This window comes from Lampetra planeri, unplaced genomic scaffold (genome assembly GCF_965212315.1).
Source record: "Lampetra planeri unplaced genomic scaffold, kcLamPlan1.2.h2 scaffold_557, whole genome shotgun sequence".
NCBI classification, from domain to species: Eukaryota; Metazoa; Chordata; class Hyperoartia; order Petromyzontiformes; family Petromyzontidae; genus Lampetra; species Lampetra planeri.
This window is the reverse complement of record NW_027615380.1, coordinates 7,005-33,142: the sequence shown is the minus strand read 5'-3', so window position 1 is coordinate 33,142 and position 26,138 is coordinate 7,005. Positions and strand designations below refer to the sequence as shown.

The 26,138-nt window shown below is 47.0% G+C and overlaps 2 protein-coding genes across 2 annotated transcripts; one reads left to right on the top strand and one right to left on the bottom strand.

Moving 5' to 3' along the window:
• On the top strand, nt 1–21,045 carry CCDC148 (coiled-coil domain containing 148). The gene is made up of 15 exons (XM_078623985.1): nt 1–55; nt 369–496; nt 2,171–2,268; nt 4,602–4,693; nt 4,759–4,910; nt 6,924–7,019; nt 7,131–7,303; nt 8,222–8,360; nt 10,226–10,443; nt 16,876–17,022; nt 17,773–17,886; nt 19,524–19,641; nt 19,793–19,921; nt 20,738–20,887; nt 21,040–21,045. Exons 1-15 carry the CDS (start codon nt 1–3, stop codon nt 21,043–21,045), a joined length of 1,815 nt encoding a protein of 604 aa, XP_078480111.1.
• Nucleotides 21,046–21,851: 806 nt separating this feature from the next.
• LOC144741459 (uridine phosphorylase 2-like) lies at nt 21,852–24,976 on the bottom strand. Its single transcript, XM_078623983.1, is given in 12 exon segments — nt 21,852–21,994; nt 22,082–22,211; nt 22,213–22,229; nt 22,394–22,456; nt 22,459–22,504; nt 22,506–22,603; nt 22,943–23,048; nt 23,050–23,058; nt 23,141–23,185; nt 23,188–23,301; nt 23,381–23,543; nt 24,909–24,976. Coding segments are annotated over 12 exon segments (1,002 nt in total).
• Between the last annotated feature and the right edge of the window lie 1,162 nt (nt 24,977–26,138).

Below are 26,138 nucleotides of genomic sequence, written 5' to 3'. Positions count from 1 at the left end.
ATGAGTGGAATACGTCCACACACGTTCCTCACCAACTACCAACCAGACCACGTGGGTGAGTGAGCGGGAATGAAACACCGCTGACTCGGTGGCCACGCTGGACGTCTCCAGGCACCGTCGAGTCTTTAATGCTCTCCGTCAGCAGCATCCCTGTTTGTTTATTCACCTGTCACAGCTGACTGAGCCCCCGAGTCCTTTCCTGAATCGCCCCTACAGTGTATTAGAGCACAACTCATGCTGTGGCTGCCTCCATTTCCCTCTTTGCTGACATCAGCATAAAGACTTTATTTCAGACATCACATGGGATGAGATTTTCCACTGTTCCATTGATCCTAATTCAGCCATATCATTCGCTTTCATTCGTGCAGAAAAACTGACTGTGAGACTGCGAAACGGTCTCAGCAGCTCCAAGTACAGGCCGGCAGAGTATAACAGACTGCAAGCCATTGTTGACGCCAAACGTCTGGAGACTGCTTTAATCGGACAAAAGGTACATGTTGGTCATTGTCAGTATCAAGCCTGTGTTTAAAACTGCAGTGTGATTATAAAATCAATCGCTATTACCACAGCAAATGAGGAGGAATGCTCTGCACTGTGATATATGGTGTTTTTTTTTCCCCCCCAGAGGGCAAACAGTCCTCTTTACCCACCGCGGGGAGAGTTGAACTGACTGGAACCTGGTTTTAATGTGTGGTGATAAACCAGCGTGTCTTCAGTCGTAGTAAAAGGGAGCCGGCCTACTCTCCCCTCCTCTTTCTTCCAGTCCGCAGACTGTGAGGGGATTTAGTCCCATTAAAAAATGGGCATTCTATAACCGTTAAAATTGTCCACCATCATGAAACAGAGCGTTAATATCGCCCGTTCACAATAGCATTAATATTCATGAGGCTGCCTGCGGGTTCACGGAAAGACTGTTTGAAGTTCAGAGTTGTCTGACTCGGAGCAGAGCGAACGCATGTGCCAGCGGCCATGGAGATTAGGCTGTTGGACCTGTGGTGTTTTAATTGCTAAACTGTCACAGGAGCCTTTCTGTATCTTTGCTGTTGCCCGTGGCTTCTTCCAATCCCGTTCTCTGCATAACCCAGATAAGACGGGCTACTTTCACATTCGGTGTCCTGACTGAAAGGCAGAGCTTCCTGCACATCTCCCCCTGCTCATGTGATAGAGGGTAAATAAATGGCCGTGAGTCGCCTCAAGCATGGAATCAGTTTTGCTCTCCAGGAAGTACCTGGCAGCGTTTTCTGCTGTAAATAGTGATATTTGCACAAAAAAATAGGATGAATGTGTGTTTATTAGTAAGGGGAACTGCTCTAAAAATGACTTCCTTGTCTTGTATCTTCTCTCTGACTGATTCAGACATACGGTAATTCCCCTTCACACAAGTGTAATATTTCCACACTTGTCCAGATCTTTTTACATTTTTGCATTTTCTTCCTGAGAAATGTTTCTCTATTATTTTTGAAGCACCTTGTCTGAATTAGATAATATGAAAGTGAGTAATTGAAAGTGAAAAATCCCACGGATGAGTCTTTACTGTATAATTGCGATGTCACTAATCCTTAATGTGACGCAATGCACACGGGGATTATGTGTACTCCAAGACTGGGATTATATGTACTTGGAGACCGGATTGTAAAAAATAAAAGGAGCTTATTTCAAACACACGCGCACGTACGGGGTAACCGCAGCATTCTAAAGCGCAAAGGAGAAGGAGCATGGCTCCATTTCGACCCGTTCCTCTACCTCATATTCACCTCCATCAGGAATGTGAAAGCAGCCTTTTGCTAGGATGTTCTTTTGTACAATTATCGTAACCAGTGGTTTGTGTAGATGAACACTGATAGATGATTGCACAGCACTCTGAAGGACACACACACACTGACACACACACACACCATTCTCCTAATGAAATACCTCATGCCTGTCACGCATGTTTCTGCCTGATTATTCTAATTTGCAGATGTTTGTTTTGTTTGTGCTGGAGCGATTATTCAGTCAGATTCCCAGCGTTTATGAGCCTCCCGCTTACTTTTAACGACATCATGTGATATATGTTGTCTGTCAGGCTTTATGTTCCGTTTAACTGAGATAAAAAAAAAAGCTGCACTGAGAGCAGATGGTATCAGCGTGTGTTGACGTATCCTTCTTCCACCTCGTCCTCCAGGTCCAGAAGACTCGCCGTGGAGCCAGGTCCACCAAAGAGAGCTCGGTGTTACTGCAGCACAGGCAGGTGTGGAGCAGGGAGTTCCCTCGGCTGCAGAAGGCTGAGTAAGAGCTTCCTATTACTCCCTGTGATTCTCTGCTGCGGTTGTTGTGAACCTGTTGTTTCAATGCACAGTTGTTCCACTTCAGCCGCGCCAACAGGGTCCATCTGCAAAAGGACTGAAACACAGAGGGATGCGAGGAAATAGGTTCTCTGTCATCCAGGTCATCGTTCGTTCATGCTGTCTTCTTCAGCATAACGTGGAAAAGACTGGACAGGCTGTAGTTCATCCTCCAGGCCTGTAGGTGGAGCTGACATTCCCCCAAAAACAGAGAAGACGACACAGTTGAGCGCCACTTTTGTGTCTGACGATCAAATTCAACTGTCCAAACGTGAGATTTTTTTTTTTTTAAATTGACAGAAAAGGATGCTGATCTTGTCAGAGTTACTGTGGTCGCAGGATCCGCTCAATGTCAGACACTGTCACTTGATGGTTACTGGATCCATTTGGACAATTGGCCTAAACAATGCAAAACCTGTGCGTTTACACAGCAAAGCGTCTCCGTGTGGACGTGGCTTTGTTTAGCATGTTTTTGGAGGTGGAAGAAAGACGAAGTACCCGGAGAGAACTCACACGAAGTACCCGGAGAGAACTCACACAGAAAGAACCAGTAATCGAACCAGGGACTTTCACGCTGTGACAGTGCTAGCCACTTAACCACCGTGTCGCCCGTGCTTTTGTGTTTGGTATCTTCAGTACCAAACATACATACAAGTTCCAGAACTCTCCACTAGTCAGTTTAGAACTGAAGAAGCTCCTCAGATGAGTGGCTACGTTTTCTGTGAATTGACCCTTTAACACTGACGCTAGCCCAGCGCTAACATTCACGCTAGCATACTTTGGAGAATGTGCAAGGGGAAGAAAACGGTGAGAGATCAGTGACTGAAAGTTGACAACAGCCATGTTGCTGTCATTCTGGTAATCACATTCTCTCTGTTGCTGAAAGCCGCTTAGTCATTACCGTAATAACAGCGACTAGGCTGTGAAGTGCAGCTTCAACATTCAGGAACCAATGGACGTCTTCTCCTTCTCCTAGCTCCTTCTTCACTCCAGGTAGAGGAACCGAGTGACACTTTCAAGAACCATTTGCTGCTTTCTTCTAGCACAAATAGTAATTGCATAATGACGGTACTCCAAATTATGCTAGCACAGATGTAGCGCTGGTGATACCGTTGGTGTTAAAGGGCCGAAGACTTATCGTATAATTGTTGAACCAACAGTCTATGTGGGAGTGGTGACACTAGCTCTGCTCTCTCATGTTTGTTTCTGTTGTCGTTTTAAATCATTAATTCTACAATTATGTGCGCATAGGTGACTGCACATATGCAAAGTATGTTAGTATGAATGAATCAGCAGCGATGGTGTCGGTGTTGAAGGGTTAACCCAGCACTGAATACAAGAAGATTTGAAGGACTGACGCTGCTTCTGTGCAGATAAATGCAAATACAAACTGTGAGTCTGTTCTGGGTGGAGTTTACATGTTGTCCCTGCGTGGGTTCGCCGGGTCCCTCCCTCCTCCAAAAGCATGCTAGGGTTAATAGGTTACCATTACCCCACCGTTCACCCAATGACAGCTGGGAGCGGCTCTAGCATGAACCGTGTTGGAGCAGGCGGAAGACAGACGAACAAACAAAGAAACAAGCAAAGACGTATACCATGGTGACTGTCATCGTAGGGTGAAGAACCCAGGAGTAGTGAGCCGATGAGGAGGAAGATTCGTCCAGTCGGTGAACGAGAAGGGAGCGTGACATGGCGGTTATGAGACAGTGGATTACACAGTTGGGAGTGTGTGTTGCGAGAGTGTGTGCCCGGGGCCCCCGGGGGTGTCATGTCTTGTGAAGTGAGAAGGGCAGTGGGCGCTCTGGGGTGCGGCGTGTTTGGCTGCGTAATGACTGTGTCTGAGCCACCCAAGGTTAATGATGTACACAAGCATGAGCCCCAGTAATGAGTCCAGCCATGACGACAGCTCTCAACCCCCCCCCACACACACAATTCAAGTTCCCTGGCATTTCTAAAGACACAGTGTAAAACCTGGCAGACTGGTGTGTTAGTGTGCTGGTGGGTTTGATGCTGTGTGAGACCCTCTGACGCCATGTGCTGAGTCGCTCTCATCTGTTGTCATCTGTTTCAAGATGGCGGCTCATGCCAAGATAGATTGTCTGTGTGTGTGTGTGTGTGTGTGTGTGTTGCTGTCCTGTCTCTCTCTCTCTCGTTCTCTCTCTCCGTCACCTGTGTGTCTGACCCTCCTGGTCGAGGCAGATGGCCATCCACATGAAGGCAGATAAGACATGTTCCTAGTTGTGAGCAAAGGTGTCCAACTCTTCTCCCTTCCATCAGGGAGAAGGCTGCAGATGAAATCTGGGACTTCTTAGAGCAGATCCGTCCCAGCAGTTGGACTGACACGTCCATCTTCTCCCTCCAGGACGAAGGTAACACCGGCATCCGTCTCAGTTTGTTCTTCCGGTTCCTGACCCGCCCGTGTTTGTCTGATCAGAGTCGATGCTCCAGACAGAGCGTGAGGCCTTCAGGTTGGACACCGTGGAGCCCATTCATCAGCTCCGGAACGACCTGAGCTTCAGGCTCAGACAAGTCAGGAACCAGAACGCCACCAGCCGGCCAGCTGACTGGGAGCACCTTCGACAGCAGGTACGTTTGTCTTCTGAATGATAGATAGATACAGACGGACAGACAGACAGACAGATAGATTGTTACTGTCGATAGATGAAAAAGATGCAAATAAGAACTAAAGCACCAAGTGTCTAGAAATACTTACAAAATAGAATTATGACATGAAATAACTCAGCTGATCTTCAGGTTTGTGTATTTTTTCAAAATAAATCATGAATATGATTCATACATACACACTGGGTTTTTCCGGTCTTTTCTGCTGTTCGGGGTGTGAGAGAGTCACATGAACAAACAAACATTTGTTTCTTTTTTTTGATTCCTCGCTCGCCACAATCCCCAAGTCTCCAGGTTTGCCTCTGGCTCCAGAGGCTTTCTGTGGGCTCCAGAGCAGATTGGCCCGGTTAGGGAGTGAGCAGGATCCTTCAGCGAGTCAGAATGAAGCCATTTTGTCTTTTCTTTCTGTGCAGCTCCCTCCTGCTTCTTTCTCTGCTCCCGCGGGCCCACCGCTCTACGTGTCCTCCACCTCACTTACAATTTAGATAACATGAATGTGACATTTAAGTTTTTTTAATCTAATATACAGCTCAAGTTCTATTGATCTTCATTGTTTTTTTCTCTGGAACTTTCAGACTTTATTTGTAATAACCCTTTAAAAACAGTGGACCAAAGCTCTGCACCAAAGAATAAATAAAGGCACTGCCAATAGAATATAAGACATCAAAAGACAGCAAACATTCATGAAATAAGCACCACACAGTACAACAATAATTAAATAGAAATGAAATGAAACGAAGCCGGTCGAGGGCCAGTCTCCTGATTTCCTTTGGTCTACTTTGAGTTCAAGGAGGGCGACTGTTACGTTTCACCGTTAATGCACCAGAATGACACCTTGTACGAAGAGTTAATTACTAACACTAAGATGCGATGGCATTTAGCTGCACGGTACTCGGTGTTACTTGGAGGCTGTCAGTCAGGAGAATGTGTTTCCTCTCAAATGCCACGGTGTGTGATCGTTCTCCATGTTCGTCACGCTAACAACCGCCGACTCGACATATTTTACATTTCAGGGAATTAACATCACGTGTGCCGAACTGCAGGAGAGAGAGGAAAGTTCAGCCAATGACACAGATGACAGATGACAATCAGCCCTAATGTTCATATCATAACGTTTGATGACTCTCGGAGGCTTTATGGTCATTTTGAAGATGGTAATTTGTGGCGCTGTGCAACCTGCCGGGTTCTGTGTTCTGTGGGAGGTGTCGGGTTGTCTCAGATGTTCCTCATACGTCAGCCTGATGTTCCAGTCCAGTTTGGACTTCCTGACACTGACACTCAGCAGCTTTCTCTCCTCTTTGTCCTCTGATGGATGTTCGGTCACCAGCTCACAGCTATTTTTTTTTTTTTTTTTGCTGCTTTGATTTCATGGAGGAAACTGCCAATCCCCCTTTGTTTACTCGGACAATCTCTCCCTTTATCCATCTTTACCCATGTTAGCATGTTTTTTTCTCTTGACTGTTTATAAAAATACATGTTTTATCTGGTTGATTCTAAACCCTTTGCTTTGATTCCTGCTTTGACCGACCTTAGTTTTCATACATGAGGTCGTCACAGGAAACGCTCTTTTTTTTTTCTCTCACATTTTTCAAATTTATTTTTACATTTTTTTTTTTCTTAAAAAACACTCATGCATAAATAAATAACAAAAGATAAACAACAAGTTTTGACGAAGTTCAAATATAAAACATCTTTACAGTTATGGAACACGTTTTTTTTTGCTACATAATTCCATATTTTACTTCATATTTTTAATGTTTGGACAGGTGTACATCGATATGGAAGTGATTCCATGTGGTTTCCCTCCCTAGAAAGGGTTAATTGCAATATGTAAAATGTAACCTTTTTTTATTTTATACATTTTATTTATGAAATATAATTTATTTTATATTTAAGTCTATTTTATATTTATTTTTTTAATTTTATATATATTTTTTATATTTCAAGTATCATGGACGTTGTTGGTTCCCTCACCAGATAAACGCGGTGAAGGAGCAGCAAGAAGACACATGTTCAGCCCTTCTCGTGGAGTCTCTGGCTCTGGAGGAGGAGATAGCGGCCCTGGACCTGGATGTAAGTTTCCGTCTCCGCCCGCCCCCAGTGATCAGTATCACCGTGAGGGATCACAACACTGCCCGACAACGCTCTGGTGTCCCTCAAAGACGGACGTCCCGTCCTCTGCAGAAATATCTTACAGCTTCCGATCATCTGGCAGACGTCGTTCCAGAGGAGGTCAGGGACTCTGACTGCCCCTACCCTGAGCTGAAGGACTCTCTGCTTCAGGCCTTCCACTCGCTGTCAGTGAGGCACCAGATGCGGCTGCAGAGTCTTCAAGAGCAGCTGCAAACTACCGACAAGTAGGTTGATGGGACAAGACGTGTGTCAAAGGACAACGTCCGGAGTGACCTCCTCTGCAATGTAAGATGTCGATCCCCTCCGTGTCTCCAACGAGTCCAAATAAAAACGAGCGATTTCCTGCCGCCTCTGCCGAGGAAAACGGCGTATGTGTGTAATCGGGTGGGTTAAGGTACAAGATCAGAGACCCAGTGGGGCATCGACAGCGTATTGACTCATCTGTCCTCGGCGAGAGCAGAGACTCCAGCGAGCTGTCGAGCAGGAGACACGTCCCGCTCACCGGGAAGTTGATTAGATCAGCCGGCGTCTCGCCCTGTGCAATGTTGCTCCTGAACTGTTATCAAACCCGTGTTTGACAAACAACAGACTACCATGTATGTGCATTCACGTATGTGCACGCAGAATGATTTGCTCCTTGTTACTTAAGTGATATAGACGACGGAAACAAACATCCACAAGCACTCGTGCACCGAAACGCCGAAAAAAATAAATGATAACATCCTCTGGAGTACTGTAATTATACAACGCTTTGCACTAACTGTTCCTGAAAGTTGAGAACATGTCATTACGGTAATCCCTTTCACTCTTTTGCTGGAGGCCGGCGAGTCATTACCGTAATGACTGCAACTTGAATGTGAAATGCAACTTCTCAGCTTTCAGAAGCTGTGATACCGGGTTTCACTCACAGTATGGACCCGTTTACACCAGCTGAAAACACAAATGTGTTTATGTATTTATTTATACTTTTGTCATTTTTCGTCCTCCATACCACTGACAGTATCAATCCAAGTCAGACCCATATTTTGTATTTTTCTAGTGGGACCACACACTGACAGGTCAGACACAGAAGGAGTCGTGCATTTGGAGAGTGAATGGGTGAGACGGAACACGGTCTGTTCTCAACCTCTGTATTCTTCCAGGTTCTGCGGCTGGGACAAAGACGACCACTTACGTTTCCAGCTCACACTGTCGCAGTACGCCCACGACGTCCCCGACCACCGAGCGCTGTGCATGGACATGCTCCAGAGACTCTTCCCTGACAGGACGAGGCACGAGCTGGTCAGTAGCTGTTGGACAATGAAAAACGGATCACACGAACACCTCAGGCTCAAGTAGCACAACATCTACGAAGGACAAATCACCTACCAACACAAGGAAAAGTACAACTACTCATCACGATTTACATGACTAATTCTATTCATGTAAGAAGTATGTTTAAAATTTAGAATTTACTTTAAGTCAAAGTTCAAACTCACTTTCTGAATCCAAAACTAGATTTTTAATATTTTATATAGATGTTTTACTCAGTAACAGATGTGATTTTAAAAGTACAAAAGCTGTTGGAGTGAACTTGAACTTCATTTTTTGTCGAGTAGCGTGACTGTGTCGCCGGCGATACCATCATTGTTAAAGGGTGATGTGAATGTCACATGACAAATTTCACTTACTGCTTCCCGGTGGCTGCGCCCCCCAGTACGTGTTCACGTCAGTGTTCTGTCCACTTACAACCAGAACCCCGATGAGCCTGGACAACGATCTGCTCTGCACGAAACAGGATCTGTCAGACACCGCTGATAGCATCACCATGACGACAGCTCCTCCAGCTCCAGCTGTAACCTCCGGGGAGGGGGTAAAGGGGTGGGGGGGCTGCTCTTTGCCTCCTCGGTGGAGACTCGGTGAAGTGCAGGCTCCACCGGTCTCTGTGTTTCCGTTCTATTGAAGATGATATCGATTTACAGACATTAATCTCACATTACATCACACTGATCTGAGAGAAACTTGTGAGCCTGATCACACTCTCTTCCATCCAAAGTTGACTTTGTGTGTGGGGGGGGTGATTGTTACCATCGCTGAGGAGTGAGAGTATATTCAAAGTTTCTCTTTCGTTTGGGCTGGAGCTGTGTCCTGGAGCTGTCCTAATTTCCAGCGAAGACGATCATTTCCTGAAGTTAATGAACTAAAATCTTCTTAGTCGTCTGCCGGGGGGCAGATTCTTCATCCAGAGAGTGGAGAGCGCCCTCTGCTGCCCGGGGCTCTTTGTGCTCTCTAAGTCCACCACAAATGACCCCATGGACTTACCACTCCATAGAATACAACCCTTTGTGACGCCTTTAAAACGAGCAGACTGTGTCTTTACCTCCGTTTCTTGAACTCGTGTTGCGCCGGCGGGCCGTCAGCTCACTTGTTCCCCATCAAAGCGGTCGACCGTCGGATGCAGCACGCCGCTGACGTACAGTGGCAGGTTCTTCACAGTTAATCCGTTTTTCAAATGTTTTTGCTTGAACGTTTCTCTGGAAATGTAACTGGTCCCACTCGTTGGCAGTTGAGATGTTTGAACGTCCAGCAGCGTCGACACCGACGACAGTCAAACAGCTTCCTCATCAGGCATTCACATCATATATCATGAAAGAAATAGTATAGTACATGTACGATCAAATATAACCGTGTAGACAAGGCTCTTGTAGAAATTGATCAGAAGTAACTTCATTTGAAATCATGTCAGATCATGACTATTTACACAAATACAACATCAGGACAAAACACAAACCTCTTTCTCTTCAGTCATATCATTAAATCTTTGTTCTATGCTAAATCTGTGGTTCTCACACTGGGGTCCGTGGCCCCCTGGGGGTCCATGAGTTATTGTTTAGGGTCCCCGAAACAATTTGCACTCAATTTCATAACTGAGATGCATCAGTAAACAGGTGCCAGTGTGACTGTTAATCTTTATGGGATGTCATCCTAGGGAAAGGACTAGTCTGTTTGATATCCAGAATTCTGTGGGTTTTGATGACAGTCCTGGGACTCTTTCTCCGCCTGTATAATTGTAATAATGAACATTTATACAAGTGACTGTTTGTCTCCAGGAATGTAACCGTTACGTGACACCTGTCCGTCCTCACGTTCACCTGTCGTCCTTCCAGCTGGAGCATGAGCGTGCGTGGGACCGACAGCGCTTCACCCAGGCTCAGCTCAGGGCCGTGACCCAGCAGGGGCAGCGGGACCGGGCGGAGCTGCTGGCCAAAGCCCTGGTGACGCTGCAGGAGGCGAGGAACGCCCACCAGGAGGCGCTGGAGCTCCACGCAGACCGAAAACACCAGCAGGACATTTGCTTGCACCTGAGAGACAAAGTTAGTGGCCGGTTTGTCCTTCACAGCGTCACATGCTGCCCAACAGCCAATGGGAACGAGGGGGTGGGACACAGGGAATATGCTGCGTTCCTTTGCTGTACAGTCGCTACCTCGTGGTGAGCTAATGTACATTAGCAACTTCCTGTCTGAGGCTCAGAAAACAACACAAAAGTGAAAGTGGGCAGATCTTGTTACCGCACTTACTACACTTTTTCTGCTTGCATTTTCTTGGCAAACACCGGATTGGTCATTCTGTTGTTTACTTAAAAACTCACGTCTGAAACTGAGCGGATCTTGTTACCGCACTCACTACAACACGCTGTGAAGGCCGTGAGTGTTTCCGCTCAGTTTTGACCTCCACAAATCACCTTCAGGACATGAAAACACAGAGGTGACGCTCTTGAGCGCTGGGAAAGTCGTCTGATGCAAACAGTCCAATCACAGTTGTTGGCGGGAAACACTTAGCTGCTAAGTCTGTCCCGGAGAGCTGCACATAAGGCTACGACGCCCCCTGTGGGCAACATGTTGATGTGGACCCTACGCCCCAGTTGCACCGTCGATTTAACGCAAAAGCTTAAATACAGCTTAACTCACTATTCACATGTTTTTATGTTGGGAATTAACACCGCTCTACTCTGCAGAAATTCAGCTAAGACAACAAATCTTACGATGAATATTTGTCTTATTTCGACGCAAATTTGATAATTTCTATTCAGGAAATCTCTGGACAGTGTCCAGAGATTTTTTTTCTTTTAGGTGTAAAGGGATTTTATGACTAGAAACGAGACATTTGGATGTGTATTCCCCAGTAAGAAGGGTCGTGTTAGTTTACAGTGTAAGGTGAGGCTGCAGAGGTCCCAGTGGAGACGGGGCCTCTGTGCAGCATCACCTCGTCTGGCTTCGTCAAGCGCTGACAGCGTCTCCAGCCTCCACTGGGCGCTTGGGATGAGCCGCAGATGTAAACGAGCTAATGAGGACGAGCTCGGGAACACGATGTCACTGTCTCCAGGGGGCTTGTTTCCCATTCACGCACCAGCACGCCCGCTCGAGAAACAAATCAGTGTATTACTAAGTCAATTGAATTAGCTTCGCTCGCCCGTTGACAAACGACACTCGGGTCTGGTGCCCGGTCAGATAACAAGACACTCGTCTGCTCTGTCGTTCCGTCCGTTAACGTACGTCCATTGTCAGAAATTCTGTGGGAGTTGGATTTGTTGTGGGGTCGCTTCCAGCCAAAACCCAGAGTTTGTGAAACCTGAAATGAGACGTTTGGTTCTGTCCGTTTACGTGAAAATAGATCTGAAAACTCATTTCAGGATGACTTTTACTAAAGCTTTTTTCTGGAGTGTAGTGATGGGGACAACAGTTCTTGTAGGTGGTACTGAATCAGTAGAATCAATTCAGGAAAAAAAGATTAGTTCAAAAGATTCGTTCTGAAGTGCTGAAATGCACCCCTGAAATGACTCCCCTTGGAAATCATGATATTGTAGAAACATCATCACTGAATGACGGCGACAAAGGTGGAATGTAACAAGTTCTAGAGTTCAGGACTCATGTTCGGGTGTGTAAATCCATTCGCAGAGAATCAGTACATTCGTCAGTACCAGGAGAACTACTTCCTCAAGTCGCTGCACAGTTTTCAGTATAAGTTTTGTTTTCAGTGTAAGATTCTCTTTCAGTGAGTGATTCTTATCAGTCAACTCGTTCAAAGGGAACGAACCAACGAATCAGATTCACCTGCAGCAGTTCACTGCCGCACACAGCTGAACTGGAACGAACAAATCTTTTCAGGTTGGTGATTCAGTGCAGTGTGTTCACCCCAAAGAGTCGTTGTTCTTTGTAACAAATGGTTCAGTTGGAGTTCAGTCTCTGTTACGTACTCATAGATTAGTTCATAAATTGTTCTGCCGATGCCAAACCACCACCTGGTTGTTTGTCCAGGCGGATGTTTGCGTCCATCTGCTGCCTCTGTCATCTCGGTCACAGCAGTGCGGCGGCTGGGTCAGGTCAGACATCAGACCGGAGTCTGTTATTTCACTGGCGGCGTTGTGATCCATAGGTTGTCCTTTTGACATCTCTGGGACGTGGGGAGAAGATCTCCAGGATAACTGACCTTGGAGTTCATTTGTCCTGTTTTTTTTTTGCTGAAATTAGCCTTAGCCACATCTAGGAAGATGGAGGTTGTGGCATCATCCGGTACAGCCCGCCCACTGACTCTGTACATGCTTCTGGTCCGCCCACATCACATTGACCCTTGTGATTGGTCCAAACGGACCTATACAATCAATCCAAATCAGCTGGCAGAGGATCTGGATGTGGGGATAGAGTCCAGCCCTCCCTGCTGTTCTCCCCCGTGGGTGCATGGGTTTCCTCCAGGTACTCTGGCTCATTCGGTGAATCGGCGTCTATAGAATCGCCTGTAGGTTTGTGTGGTCGTCTGTCTCTATGCGTCGGCGCAGTGATGGACCGACGCCTGACACTCGATCCTCGGTAACGGACGGGGGCTGGTGAACTCCACGGGGGTCGTCCAGCTGTTTGTTATCAGAGCTTCAGCGGATTCAGGTAGAACGACTCTGAGAAGCATCTATCCCACGGAGCAGCAGCTCGTTGGAACTTATCACTGAACGGCAGGCGGCTTTTCACTAATTATCGGCTGTTTGTTTTGCCGTTCTGTGGCGGCTGTAATTAGGCCGCCATTGTTCTCGGTGTCATTGTTGGTTCCAGCCTTTCATTCCGCCCTTGCTTTCATTTCGCCTCCCACTTCTATCTCAGCCCCGGGCGTGTTTGATGAGTGATTGTGATTCCACATGAGTAAATAAAACCGACAGGGACGGTAGAGTGTCCGCAGGGGCCTGGGACGAGCAACAACAGGGAGGAATGATTCCAATCAAACCACAGGCTGCATATCGACTGGTGGGTGTCACCGTCCGTGACGAGAGCACGGCGGAGTCCGGGGGCTTGAGACGATTCGTAGGGTCCATTGTTTCTGCAGACAACTCTCAGAAGAAGGTTTGGGTTTCAGTTCATTTTTTCACGAGAAACTTACGAGAAACCTCACAGCGCCCTCTACTGGGCGAACAACAGGATGCTGTATCTGCCTCTTCAGGAGCACGTACGGCCTTAGAACGGACGATGTACGCCTCAGTCCCACATGAGGAGGAGTAATACACTCTGACCAGGGAATGTCAGAGATGTCGTCGTTTCATCGCTGGAGACAAATGGGTCATTAAATTACAGTGACAATTTAAGTTCCATCTGAACAAACACAAGACAAAAAGAAACACGGGCTGATATTCAGACACGATACAAAGCACCTTTTGTTCAAGTCAAAGTCAAAGAGAAAAGATGATTAAGACGTCGTTAATCCAGAAACGAATCACTCTGACGTATGTGAATATCAGCGATAACACACGGTTCTTTCATTTGATCGTTGTCACATTTCTCCAGCCGAGGTGACGTTTGTTCTTCTCCCAGGTCATCAGGTCTGTTTCATTTTATTATTTGAGTGTGTGACTGAATGGTGATGACGACGTTAACATTCAAAGCACTTTGACAGTCAGTCGTCGGTGTTGATGCTGCTGGAGGTTCAAACATCCGAGGACATTTACTGAACGTTTGGAGAACGAATCCGATGTTGTTAGTTACTGTGATGACGTCACCCACAGGGAACATCTGCCGCTTCACATCAATACTCTTTGTTCCAAACTTCACAGAAATGATCCACGTTGGTGTTGTGACTCCGTCTGCTTTGCTGTTTTCCATCTCAATTAGGAACCGCGAGCAGAAAGTTGGGACGAGTGTCCGCCCACTGACAGAAGACGTGTCTGTACAATTACAGGAACAAAGGCTGCGAACGGGCTGCGGCGGCAGATAAAAAGACCATTATTCCTTTGTTATTCTGACATCTCTGCATAAAAAATGATGAGACGTTACATTTCTCTCTGCGATTCCATTGACAAATTACCCCCCCACACACACACACACACACACACACACACATACACTGATTCAAACAATCGGTCTAACACGTGACCTCAGGTGATCTGAACTTCAGATGCATGGGACGTGCATTCCAAACACACCCACCAGGAATTAGACTGATCCGGCCTCTGGAGGTTCCCATCATCAAACTGTCGCCCTGCTGGACTGCTCCTGATGGATGGGGCAATTACGTGCTTGTTGTTGTGTTTGTTTGTTTGTGTTTTTTTGTCCTATTCTAAAGGCAAAGACTTTAAAATGAGATTGTGATTCATGTTCCGCTCGAGGCACAAAACTCTGCCCTCGTCATGCACCAGAGGTAGATGGTACGTTTGGGAAAGTCGACGATTTTATTTCCGCCACTTTCTTTCGTTTGCTAAGAGATAATGACACGTGAGAGGAAAGAAGTGATGCAGCAAATCACACGTTGCAAAAACACCGTTTTTCAAAGCCTCACCACAAACGACCGTCTGACGGGAAAACGTTGAGACGTTCAGCCCGCTTTATTGCAGGTTTTGCTGGTAATGCTAGCTGGACTTGGACTTTGTTTTGTTGTTGACAGAGGAACAAACTGCACACCACACACACACACACACACAGAACAGATGGAACCTGCATTGAGATTTAACTGAAGTTTGTCACGTTCGGACTCGTCTTGTAAAGACACAGTTTGTTGCTGATGTTGGCACGCGTCCTTCAGTGACTGACTAGACATGCTAATAACTTCCTTAGCATGAGGAGCCGTTGATCCGGTACAAACACGTCCCAGTCATGCGCCCAAACGTAGATAATCCAGCTCTACTGAAACTGACGAAAGGCTTCACGTTTTGTTTTGTTTTGTTTTGTTTTGTTTTGTTTTTTTTTTTAATTTAACCCTTCAACAGCGACGGTATCGATACATTCAGGCTAGCACACTTTGGATTACCGTAACTATGTGAAAGCTGAGATGCGTCCCTCGGTTCCCCTACCTGGAGTGAAGAAGAGCAAGGAGAAGGAGGAAAGTTGCACTTCACAGCCCAGTTGCTGTCATTAAGTTCATGTCGCCATCTTCTGGCAACAGCGCAAATGGGATTACCGTAATGACAGAGACAGGAACCGATGGGCGTCTTCTCCTCCTTCTAGCTCCTTCTTCACACCAAGTAGAGGAACCATGTGACACTTCTCAGCTTTCAGGATCCTGTCAACGGTTTCTGACGGCGTAGTTGCGGAATTACAGTACTCCAAAGTACGCTAGAGCGACTGTAGCGCTGGGGATACCGTCGACATTGAAGGGTTAGACTTTTTAATGCACCAAACCAATGAAAACTTTCCACACTGTGTGTGTAACAGCACCGATGCGTGTGTGACTTTAACATCATTTTCCACCCAGATGAAAGAGAATGAAGTCTCTTGATGAGATGTAATTACAGTTTCTGGGGGTGTGGACGCCGTCAAATGGCGGTGGATTACAGTCGGTTATGTGAACTGTTTTCCTTCAGTCAGAGCAGCTGCTGCTTCTCTTCACTGTGATTGACGTGATGATGCTGATGTGCATGAGTCCGTTTTAATTTGCAGTTACTTCCTACAGGGATTTCTAAGCTCTCCTCTGATGGATGCGTGAATCTGTCTCGCCTGGTCGCAATGCAGCTCTGCACGCTGCTGCATAACCAGCCTGTCACTCACTGTGTGTGTGTGTGTGTGTGTGTGTGTGGCTGAGTGAAGCATGGCCTTGGCCAACATGTAAAACACTAGGTAGTTTTCCAACAGAGACATTTTCAAAGAGTAAATAAACAACAACATAAAACCCTTTCACTGTCATGTAAGATCTTTTTAAAAAAAAAAACCTGTAACATCCCTTAAAAATAATAAATGAGTACATATGTATATATGTATTTTGTATATACATGTATATCACTGTATGTAATTTAATAATTCATAAACAACAACAACAACAACAACAGTAACAACAACAACAACAACAACAACAACAACAATAATAATAATAATAATAATAATAATAATGTGTGCCCTTTGTAATTAGCATTGTTTTTAAATGGATTTATTTATTTTACAAACACAAACGTTTATTTTTTTAAAACTGCTTTACTTTTGAACTTTTTGAAGTGTAATCCGTTTTGTGATTTCCTTGTAATTTCAATGATGCTTTGGATGAATTCATACATAATTGTTAAATGTGTACTGACATCAAAAACTAATTTAAAACATTTGTTTTTCGCCCATCTCGAAGGTGAGGCTCACTCGTCTTTTACAGATTGCGTATTATCAGTTTGCAAATACCATACTTTTGCATCAGCGGACATTCCGGAACGTTCCGAGCTTTGTCAGAATTACGTCCACTGTGACAGAGTTGAAGCGCCTCCTGTGACGTTTTTGCCGTTTTCCTTCAGCTGGTCGTCACCTTCTCTTTTCAAGACAACTGATAAAGGATGGTGTGTGTGTGTGTGTGTGTGTGTGTGTGTGTATAGCTGCAGCAGTGGCGAGGCCCAGCAGGAGGAGGTGGCAAAGCTGGAGGCAACGATCGCCGCCAGACGCCAAGAAGAAGAGTTGGACAGGTTGAAGCGAGAGCAGGAGAAGGAAGCGACCCTCAGGTCTCAGCAGAAAGAAAAGGTGAACGACGTCACAAACGCCAACACACGTCGGGTTTGATGGACGGGAGGTGAAAACCAACATCCACTACACGTTGGATGATGCAGAGAAACAAATGAGAGCGTCTCTGTGCTCGGGGGAATAACCACAAAATAATGAAATAGATTGTCTCGGTGACACATTCGTGTGTGTGTGTGTGTGTGTGTGTGTGTGTGTGTGTGTGTGTGTGTGAATGTTTTAACTTAGAAAATATTTCCATGTGACCCCTGGAAAAACGGAGGAGTAGTTCACACAATGGGCTGAAATATGAATAAAAGGTGAAAAAACAACAAAAACATCACAAACATGAGACAGAAACAAAATAACAGGATGTTACGCTGCAGGTTTCAATCTATTTTTGGCCACTTAAGCTGAAGGATTTAATTGTGGGCACAGTGAGACTGAGTTATTGTGTGTGTGTGTGTGTGTCAGACTGTTTAATTAACTCCCTCCTCGGGGTCCTCTCTGAGAGCCTGGGAAACCTGAGACACTGATTAATGAGCGCATTCCGACTGCATTGGATTTCATATCGTTCGGTGTGACAGACGTTGAGGGCATCGTCTCATTTTCTCCATTTACACTTATCTGATTCCAGCGTCCGTCCCAATCAATAGGACATGACGGTCGTCAGCTCTCCGTCGGAGTCGCTTCAAGTGGATCCAGGCTCTTGTTCACTTTTTGTCGTCGTTGTTTGTGTGAGAAATAATAAAACGGTGTGTTTTTCTCGACAGATCCGTCAGTTTTCACTCAAAGCAGCAACAAAGAAAGAAGGTTCTGGAGCAAAGGGATCAGGAGAGGCTCTCTGATCTGAGGAGGGGAGATGGAGGAACAGCGAGGAGGGATAAAGAGAGGTAGAGTTTTTTAAGGTTTTAAAGGTGTGAGACTGTGTTTTATCAACAGATGACTGATACCTGAACAGGGCGACACAGTGGTACAGTGGGGTTCTGTGTGGAGGTAGCATGCTCTCCACGTGTGAGTTCTCTCCAGGTACTCCGTCGTCCTCCCACCTCCAGACTCATGTTGAGGTACATTGGTCACTGTCAGTCCCCCGTAGGTGTGAATGTGAGTGTCAAGACGTTTATTTCCACCACCAACGTGCACCGGCTGCGATGAAGAATAAGTGGAATCAGTTTGGACCAATCACATGGGTCCATCTGATGTAGGCGGGCTCAGAGCTACAGAGTCAGTGGGCGGGGCTTAAAACGATGCTTGACAGTGGTGACATACAACAAAGATGGCTGCTGCTGCTCAAGTGTCAGAATCGTCTTCAGCGTCGACGGGGAAACCAGATTCAACGAAGACCAACGAGGATCGTCTGCGTTCCTCTGCCCCCCCCCCCCCCCCCCCCATCAGACTCTTCCTCTCCTCTCCAGAACAAACTCTTGACACTGACTGGTTTCTCTGGTAACGTCCCCTCGTTGTCTCCTCTGATTGGTCCCAGCGCTACCCGCTAACGTGCAGCGGTACTTCCACCTCAACCTGTTGAGCTGGTGAAGGGCGCTAGCAGAACCTTCAGAAGGTGACGACAAACAACATAAGAAGAAGCACGTGAATAGCTACATGAAAAAAGTCATAAATAACTGACAAACAAATAGGAACGACTGAGAAATACAAACGTATGAAGATGAATTGAATCCAGGAGGAAAAGGGGCAGCTAAAAGCTAAAGGTTTGATTCATGAGGGACTGAAATGTTCCGTTAGGTTCTTAATACACAGGTTCTTTAACACGTCGTCGGGGGTGGGTGGGGGGGCGTTTGTCTGATGGGGGACTGGGAAACAAGCAGAGCGCTGTCTGAGGCGTTTCATCAGGGTTGTCTCATCTGGGGCTTAAAGATGAAGCCAGCGATCCTCTGTCGGAACCGTGTGGGCGTTCTGTTCCAGGAAAAGAACAACCAGGCTTTTTCACGGTGGCTGGAGTTGTGGCAGTGAAATCGAGGCAAAACGGTACTTATGCTAGCGTGAATGTAGCGGCAGTGATCGCGTCTTCGTTTAAGGGTTGAACACAATCTGGTGATGATCTGAGCTGAGCTTCATCGGCGTAGGGTCCGCATCGATGCATCGCCACGGACGACGACGACGACCAGCTCCCAGAGTCTCGTCTGTGTCTGCAGGGAACATACCAACGTCCTAGAGGTGCTTTGGGACCCATCACCTTCAGTCGCTGTGGCTTGGAAAACTAGGATAAAAAAAAAGAAAAGAAAGAAACATGGAACCATGGACTGATTGACGATTGAGGACGGTTTTATTTTGGCGTCACAGCGACATGTAGTTACGTTTCTGGAGAGGTGGCGCCAGCCTCAACGCGGGCCCTCAGCTGGACAGAAACATAACTCAGGCTTTTGGCGACATTGTGACGGAAAATGATATAAAAAGACACACACACACACACATAAACTCCAATGTAGCAGATAATGGCGTTGAGTCATGACTCATGAGGAGCCTGGAGGGAGAGCAGGGACCGATCCGCTGTCATGTGTTCACCCCTCAGGGTTCAGGTCCGGGCCGACATGCTGCAACAGCGCCGGGAGGAGAGAGAGGCACGTGAGGCCGAGCGTCAGAGAGAGGAGGACGAGCGACAGAAACGTCTGGAGGCTCTGAGAAACCAGGTGGGAGCATTATCTGCTCGCAACCCTGTCAACCCCACCGACTTGTTGTGTGAACCGGAGCATCGCTGCCACCTTCTGGCGGGACGGAAGAACACACTCGTGGGTTTTTCACCACACTGTTGTTGTTGTTGTTGTTGTTTTTTTATGTGAGGTCGGAGTGGTGGCAGACGCAGACCCAGAGAGGATGATGGCCGACACGCAGGCGTGGAAGAGTCGACATCTGAATGTGGAGGAGCTGCAGAAACCGCTCTACATGCTGAACACGTACACGGACTCACAGGTGAAGTGACACGTCTCACACACACACACACACACACACACTGTTTATTATTCTTTGTTTCCAGCAACAGACACTTAAAGACCCAAACATGCGAAACATCTATGGAATACAAACAGATGTATGGAAGTCAAATAATGACCAAAAAACAAAAAAAAGAAAGTCAGTCCAGAAATAAACAAAATTTCACAAAATCACAAAAGACATCTGTTCACATCACTAGCATTCATTCACACATTAAATAAAAAAATAGTATTATTAAACTACAGATGCGTACAGATGTGTGTACATGTGAATATTTCCATCAGTAACTCATTTCTTGATTCATTGCAGCAGTTTATTTTCTATTCTATTTATTTTCTATTATATAACTAGCGTCGCTGGTCGTCACCTCCTGCTGGTGATGAAACCTCTGCGGCGGCATGTTTGCGCCCACGCTGCCTATCTCAGTCTGTCTGACCTGCCAGACCACTCGATTGAAGTCGGCCATTTCTGTTGCGTTCCAAGTGAGGCTGACCTCTGACCCGCGCAGGGGAGGGAAACATTATGCAAGTGTCGGGCCAGTCAAACAGCGCTTGCCCTCCTTTCCGAGATGATTATAAACAGCCTTGACCTGGAGGTCATGGGGGTTGCTGAGGATGTTTGTCGTGGCTGCACACGGCAGATCGGTTACTGTGTAACGGAGGCGACGACTAATGATTCCTCAGACCGTAAAAACATGGGTTTGTCCGACAGCATTGGTGACAGTGTCACATGTGAACCAGAGCAAAGACAAACAGGAGGTGTGAAGCAGCGTCGCCATGTGTCCGATGTGTGCAGATCGTGTCCGATCCGAGGATCCGTGTGGAACAGGCTCTGCGGGAGGCCGGGCTGCAGCACAGCCGCTACGCCAGGGAGGTTCTGTCCGTCATCAGACCCCCCAGACCGCCACGCCGGGACACTGAATCCCTCCCTCCAGCTGTGATCACGGTCCCCACGGTCCATGGTGGGGTGCTTTGTGACATGTCCCCCGACTCTCCCCATGTCTCTGCGGGTTCTCTCCGGGTACTCCCCCCCCCCCCCCCCAACCACCACCTCTAAAAGCATGCTGAGGTTAACTGGTCACTGTCAATCACCCATAGGTGTGAATGTGTCTTTCCATATTTACTGCAAAACTCAAAACCTTGACGGAATATTTGTCGTAGTAAAAAGCTCTTAAATTGTTAAAATAAGACACATCACCTGACAACACAACTTGTTTTCACTTGTTTTTTCACATGAAAGAAGGAGAACAATAATCATAATCTCCTTCTGCATTTTTTTTAATTGGAAATTGGCATGAAAACAAGTGAGCAAGTTACTTTTTCAGGTGATGTGTCTTATTTGAATTGCCAGGAGATTTTTAAACTAGAAATGAGACCGGACCTAATAAGACAGATGAACAGATGAATGGACACTGTCAGTGGACACAAGCAGGTCATGTAATAAAAAAACACCGAGTTCTGTCACTCGTGTATTATTTGATGTGAAGGTTTAAATATGCACTTTATTCCATACAGTAACAAAAACACGTCGACAGATATCTGCAGGAACAAACTCCTCCAGCGCAGCGTTAGAAAGTCATTTCAGTATTTTTCTGATTAATCAGCAGCTTTGTGGTTTGATACAGAATTCAAGTAAATACAGACTGATTTTAAGCTCCTGAACCGCAAATCATTCGGTTGTGAGTTTCCTTGACTGGAAATAGATTTCTTGAACTCCACAACTTTTCCTGGTTTTTAAAACCTTGAACAATACAAATATATCAAGTAACACAGAAGTCAAATCATCAAAGAAATCATAAAAAAACAAGTGTCAAATGGAAATATTACTAATATGTTAAGTACAGTATATACACATATGCACATATCCAGGTTATATACAGTGGTGTCCAGAGCTGGGGGGCGGGGGGTCTTCACACAACAAGTCCCAGGCGTTTCTTGATAAAATGGGACACCAGGACCTGAGGTCTCTGCTGGTACTCCACCAGAACGTCGTGGGGGGAGGTGATCTGGTCGCCCTCAAAGCGGTTCAGCAGGGTCACACAGATCACGGCCGCTGGGGCGGGGGGGGGGGGGGTCCATAGGTCATTAGATGGGCTCAGACACCCATGAAATTGCACTGACTGTCGTGTCGTGAAAATACCTTTGAGGCCGCACACCCGGCACATGGCGGCGAACACGGTGGACTCCATTTCGATGTTCCTCACGCCGGCTTCGTGAGCTTTCCTCAGGTACTCCAGCTTCTCCTCGTGGGAGAAGGAGCACAGCGCCCCCGTCGAGTCGGCCTTGACCTGATGACGCACACCAGGATCTCTGTCACCCCCGTCCTGAAGCTCCTCCACAGGTTGTTCTTATCTGCTGCTGCCTGTGTTTCGGTCTGATTGTGTGTGTGACGTATTTCTCTGAATGCTCTTGCCCATCTATTCTGGTCTTTATGAGCCGACGCTGTTTGTACCTTCGTAGAAGTCGTGGGTGCACATGGTGTTTCCGATGACTGTCGGGAGGTTCGGGAGCTCGCGGAGCACTGCAGGAGCTCGCGGGCCACGCCCTCGTCCAGCTCGGTGCTGCCGGGTGATCACCTTTCCCAGAACCACCTGCTCGAACTGGGGCCTGAAGGAATAGTCCACCGCTTTATCCGTGACCACCACCGTCCCTGGAGCCAGACCTGGAGACGGACATTTCCAGACAGATTTAGTCTGCTTCCTCGACAAAGACGACACGTATTACTCAGAAAATATCTTATTTCTCGTCCAAATGGTCTCCCTTGGAGTCCTTTCCCCTTTAAAATGACACGGATCTGAAACAGTCCACTTGTTTTTTAGACAATTTTCACGTGTTTATGTCGTATTACAAGCAAAAAAAAGTCCCACTGGCAGAGTTTTTCTACTTTTTCTAAGTGAAAACAAGTTGTGTCTGGTTTCTTTTACGTGTCCAGAGATCTTATGACTCGAAACAGGACTTAAGACAAATGTTCTTCTTTGAATTTTTGCAGGGACGCCATTACCGACTCCGCCAGATGTTCCGAGGCGGAACAGAACCACATCCCGGCACTGGGCGTGGTGCAGCAGTTTGATGAGCTCGTGCAGCATGATGGAGATGGAGGGGACGCCCCATGCCGTGCTGCGGAGGAGACAGCGTGTGTGAGAGAGCGTGTGACGGTGGGTGCGACCGGACGCCCGGCGTCGGCGGCGGCTCCACTTACACTGATGGACAGCACCGGCCCCACTTTGTACATGCAGTAGCGGTCCGGTTCCCTCGCAGAATGTCTCGGACGTCCGCCGGGTTCCCGGGCAGCGTCAGCTCCCGGTGGATGAACTGGGCGAAGGCCTTCATGCGATTGGCGCTGCCGCCGACACAGACGAACTGGGGGAGCAGAAGAGGCGACGGTTGGACTCGGCCTCGACGTCGGCGTCAGAACGTCCCGAACGGGAAACTGACAAACCTTGATGTCCCCGAACATCTCGGGCAGGTTGTGAGACTTGGTGCTCAGACTGAAGTGGTAGAGAATGTCCTCCTCCATCGTGTCCAGGTACGGGTTCTTCACCTGGACCTGTTGTCCTAGGAAACAAAGTCGGTGCAGCGCGTTAAGACACGGAGGGACGTTTCTCACAGAGGACAAGCGACAAGTCACTTACTTGATGTACTCGTTGGATCGTTCCCCACGCAGTTGAGTAGGATCGGAGCCATGGCTGCAGGCGGCGGCGGCGGCGTAAATGTCTGTGCGTCTCGCTGCAGAGCTGATATAGGGGTGACCTCTGACCTCGCCGCCGATTGGCTCCACAGAGGAGGAGTTGCAGCCGCAAAAACATTTACCCACCTCGGACGAGGAGGGAGAAAAAAAAAATCGATGGAATAGAAAATGATTGGCCGCGAACCAAAGCATAACTGACTTTAAAAAAGAAACAACAATCGGCTGCAACAGGTTTTGTGACGTAAACCGCACGTTGACGCACGAGCTGCAGCTCACAATGAGCAACAGAGGAACGCAGGTTGTGACATTTAACACAGACGACAGTTAACAGAGGTCAAAGGCTCCAACATTTTACCCAGATCATTGGTCTTATTTTTAATCAAAATGGCATGAAAATCGCTTTGCCTTTGAAAAAAGAACAAGAGAAAAGTGAACATTTGTTGAAAAATGTGAAAGCTGTCTAAAAACAAGTTTGTTTTTCCAGGGATGTGTCTTATTTAGATGAAACAAGATTCTTTGAACTAGAAATAAGACAACTAGTACTGGTAAAATTTCTTTTGCAATGTTGTGAGAACAGACAAAAATGCTCCACTGGGCAGATTTTTTCGATGAGACAATTTTCACTTGTTTCAAGCAAATTTTAACATTAAAACATAACATTAAGTACAAACCTGGGGAAAAAAAATCGGTTTAATTCAAGTGAAAATTTGCTTGAAAACAAGTGACTAAAACAAGTTAGTTCTCCAGGTGGTTTTAAGGTTATTTTGAATTTATTACTTTTTCAGGTAATTTTCAGTGTAAAGAGACTACAGAGATTTTATGAGACAAATATTCTTGGTAAGATGAAGTAAGTTGAAGTAGGAGTGTACAAAAATAACGTTTCTCCCCCTCTGAAAAAAAAAAGAAAAATGCAAAAAGCAAAGTCTCTTTTTAAATATTTATTAAACAACGTTTATTTATGATCATTTCCAGTTCTGATGTGGGGAAATCTTTGAGGTGGTGTGTCCTTGTCGCTCAGTGTCCGTCTTCTAATCTGCTGACAAACAAAGGATCTGTGAGCACGCACACACACACACACACACACACACCCCAATAACTCCTGACTGCGTCACCTCTTCATGCCTCAAACTTTGACTCCTTGTGGACGTCGGTGTTTACTTTTCTTTGCTGAGTCACATCCAATCAATACGCGGGCGTCGTGTGCGTTTGTGACAGTAGAGGGAGTCTCACCCCGAGGGGGGAGAGAGAGAGAGAGGCAAACACACGCCCGGCCACTTACTTGTCACTGAAACGTTGGTGGGCGCCTCTCTCGTCTTTTGCGTAACCGAAGCTCAGCAGCTTCGACATGTTGACGGGGGATTGTTTCTTGTCAAGTATTCTGTGAAACACAAAGTCCAAATGTGACAGGAACACTTTGGTAAAAGAGGGCCGATGACCGCCAACCCGGGCCTGAAACGTTTGGTCACGTCAGACACCCCTATGACCTCAGCAGGAAGCCTGCAACACCGACGGGAGTAGTGTAGAGACTCTGGAGTAGTGTAATTAGGTGACTAGTTCCCTGGAACGAGCCCCTGGTGTCATATTATTGTTTTGTTTTGTTTTTTTAGCATTAGCTGATCAGCAAAGCATCTGGGAGGAGGAGTCTAAGGTCCAATGTGTCCTTTTTTCTAAGATGAGGAGGATCAGTTCAGAGTAATTATGCGACTATTTGCAGAAAATGGCGAACTGTTCCGGAAAACTGAAACATGTCACTGGGTTCCTCTACCTGGTGTGAAGAAGGAGCTAGAAGAAGGAGGAAACATCCATTGGGTCCTGGAGGTTGAGAAGTTGCACTTCACATCCAAGTTACTGTCATTACGGTAATGATTCAGAGTGAATGGGATTAACCGTAATGACAACAACTTGGCTGTTCCTACGTCAGTGACACGTGTTCACCTACACCTACCAATTTGTGCGGTCATCACAAGTCAGTTTAGTTTAGAACCGCCCGTCGTGGGAACTGGTCTAGAAAACTGTCAACAGGAGCTGGAGGTGGAGGTGGAGCTGGAGGTGGAGGTGGAGCTGGAGGTGGAGCTGGAGGTGGAGCTGGAGGTGGAGGTGGAGGTGGAGGTGGAGCTGGAGGTGGAGGTGGAGGTGAATGTGGAGCTGGAGGTGGATGTGGAGGTGGAGGTGGGAGCTGGAGGTGGAGGTGAATGTGGAGCTGGAGGTGGATGTGGAGGTGGAGGTGGAGCTGGAGGTGGAGGTGAATGTGGAGCTGGAGGTGGATGTGGAGGTGGAGCTGGAGCTGGAGGCTGGAGGTGGAGCTGGAGGTGGATGTGGAGGTGGAGGTGGAGCTGGAGGTGGAGGTGAATGTGGAGCTGGAGGTGGATGTGGAGTGGAGCTGGAGCTGGAGGTGGGAGGTGGAGGTGGAGCTGGAGGTGGAGCTGGAGGTGGAGGCTGGAGGTGGAGGTGGAGGTGGAGCTGGAGGTGGAGCGGTGGAACCCACGGCAGACGTGGCGTCTGCTGGTTG

Coding starts and splice junctions, on each gene's coding strand:
- CCDC148 (XM_078623985.1), top strand. CDS start 1: ATGAGTGGAATACGTCCACACACGTTCCTCACCAACTACCAACCAGAC. Junction 17,023..17,772: donor CAGCAGAAAGAAAAGGTGAA/CGACGTCACAAA, acceptor CGACAGATCCGT/CAGTTTTCACTCAAAGCAGC. Junction 19,642..19,792: donor TGGAGGCTCTGAGAAACCAG/GTGGGAGCATTA, acceptor TTTTTATGTGAG/GTCGGAGTGGTGGCAGACGC.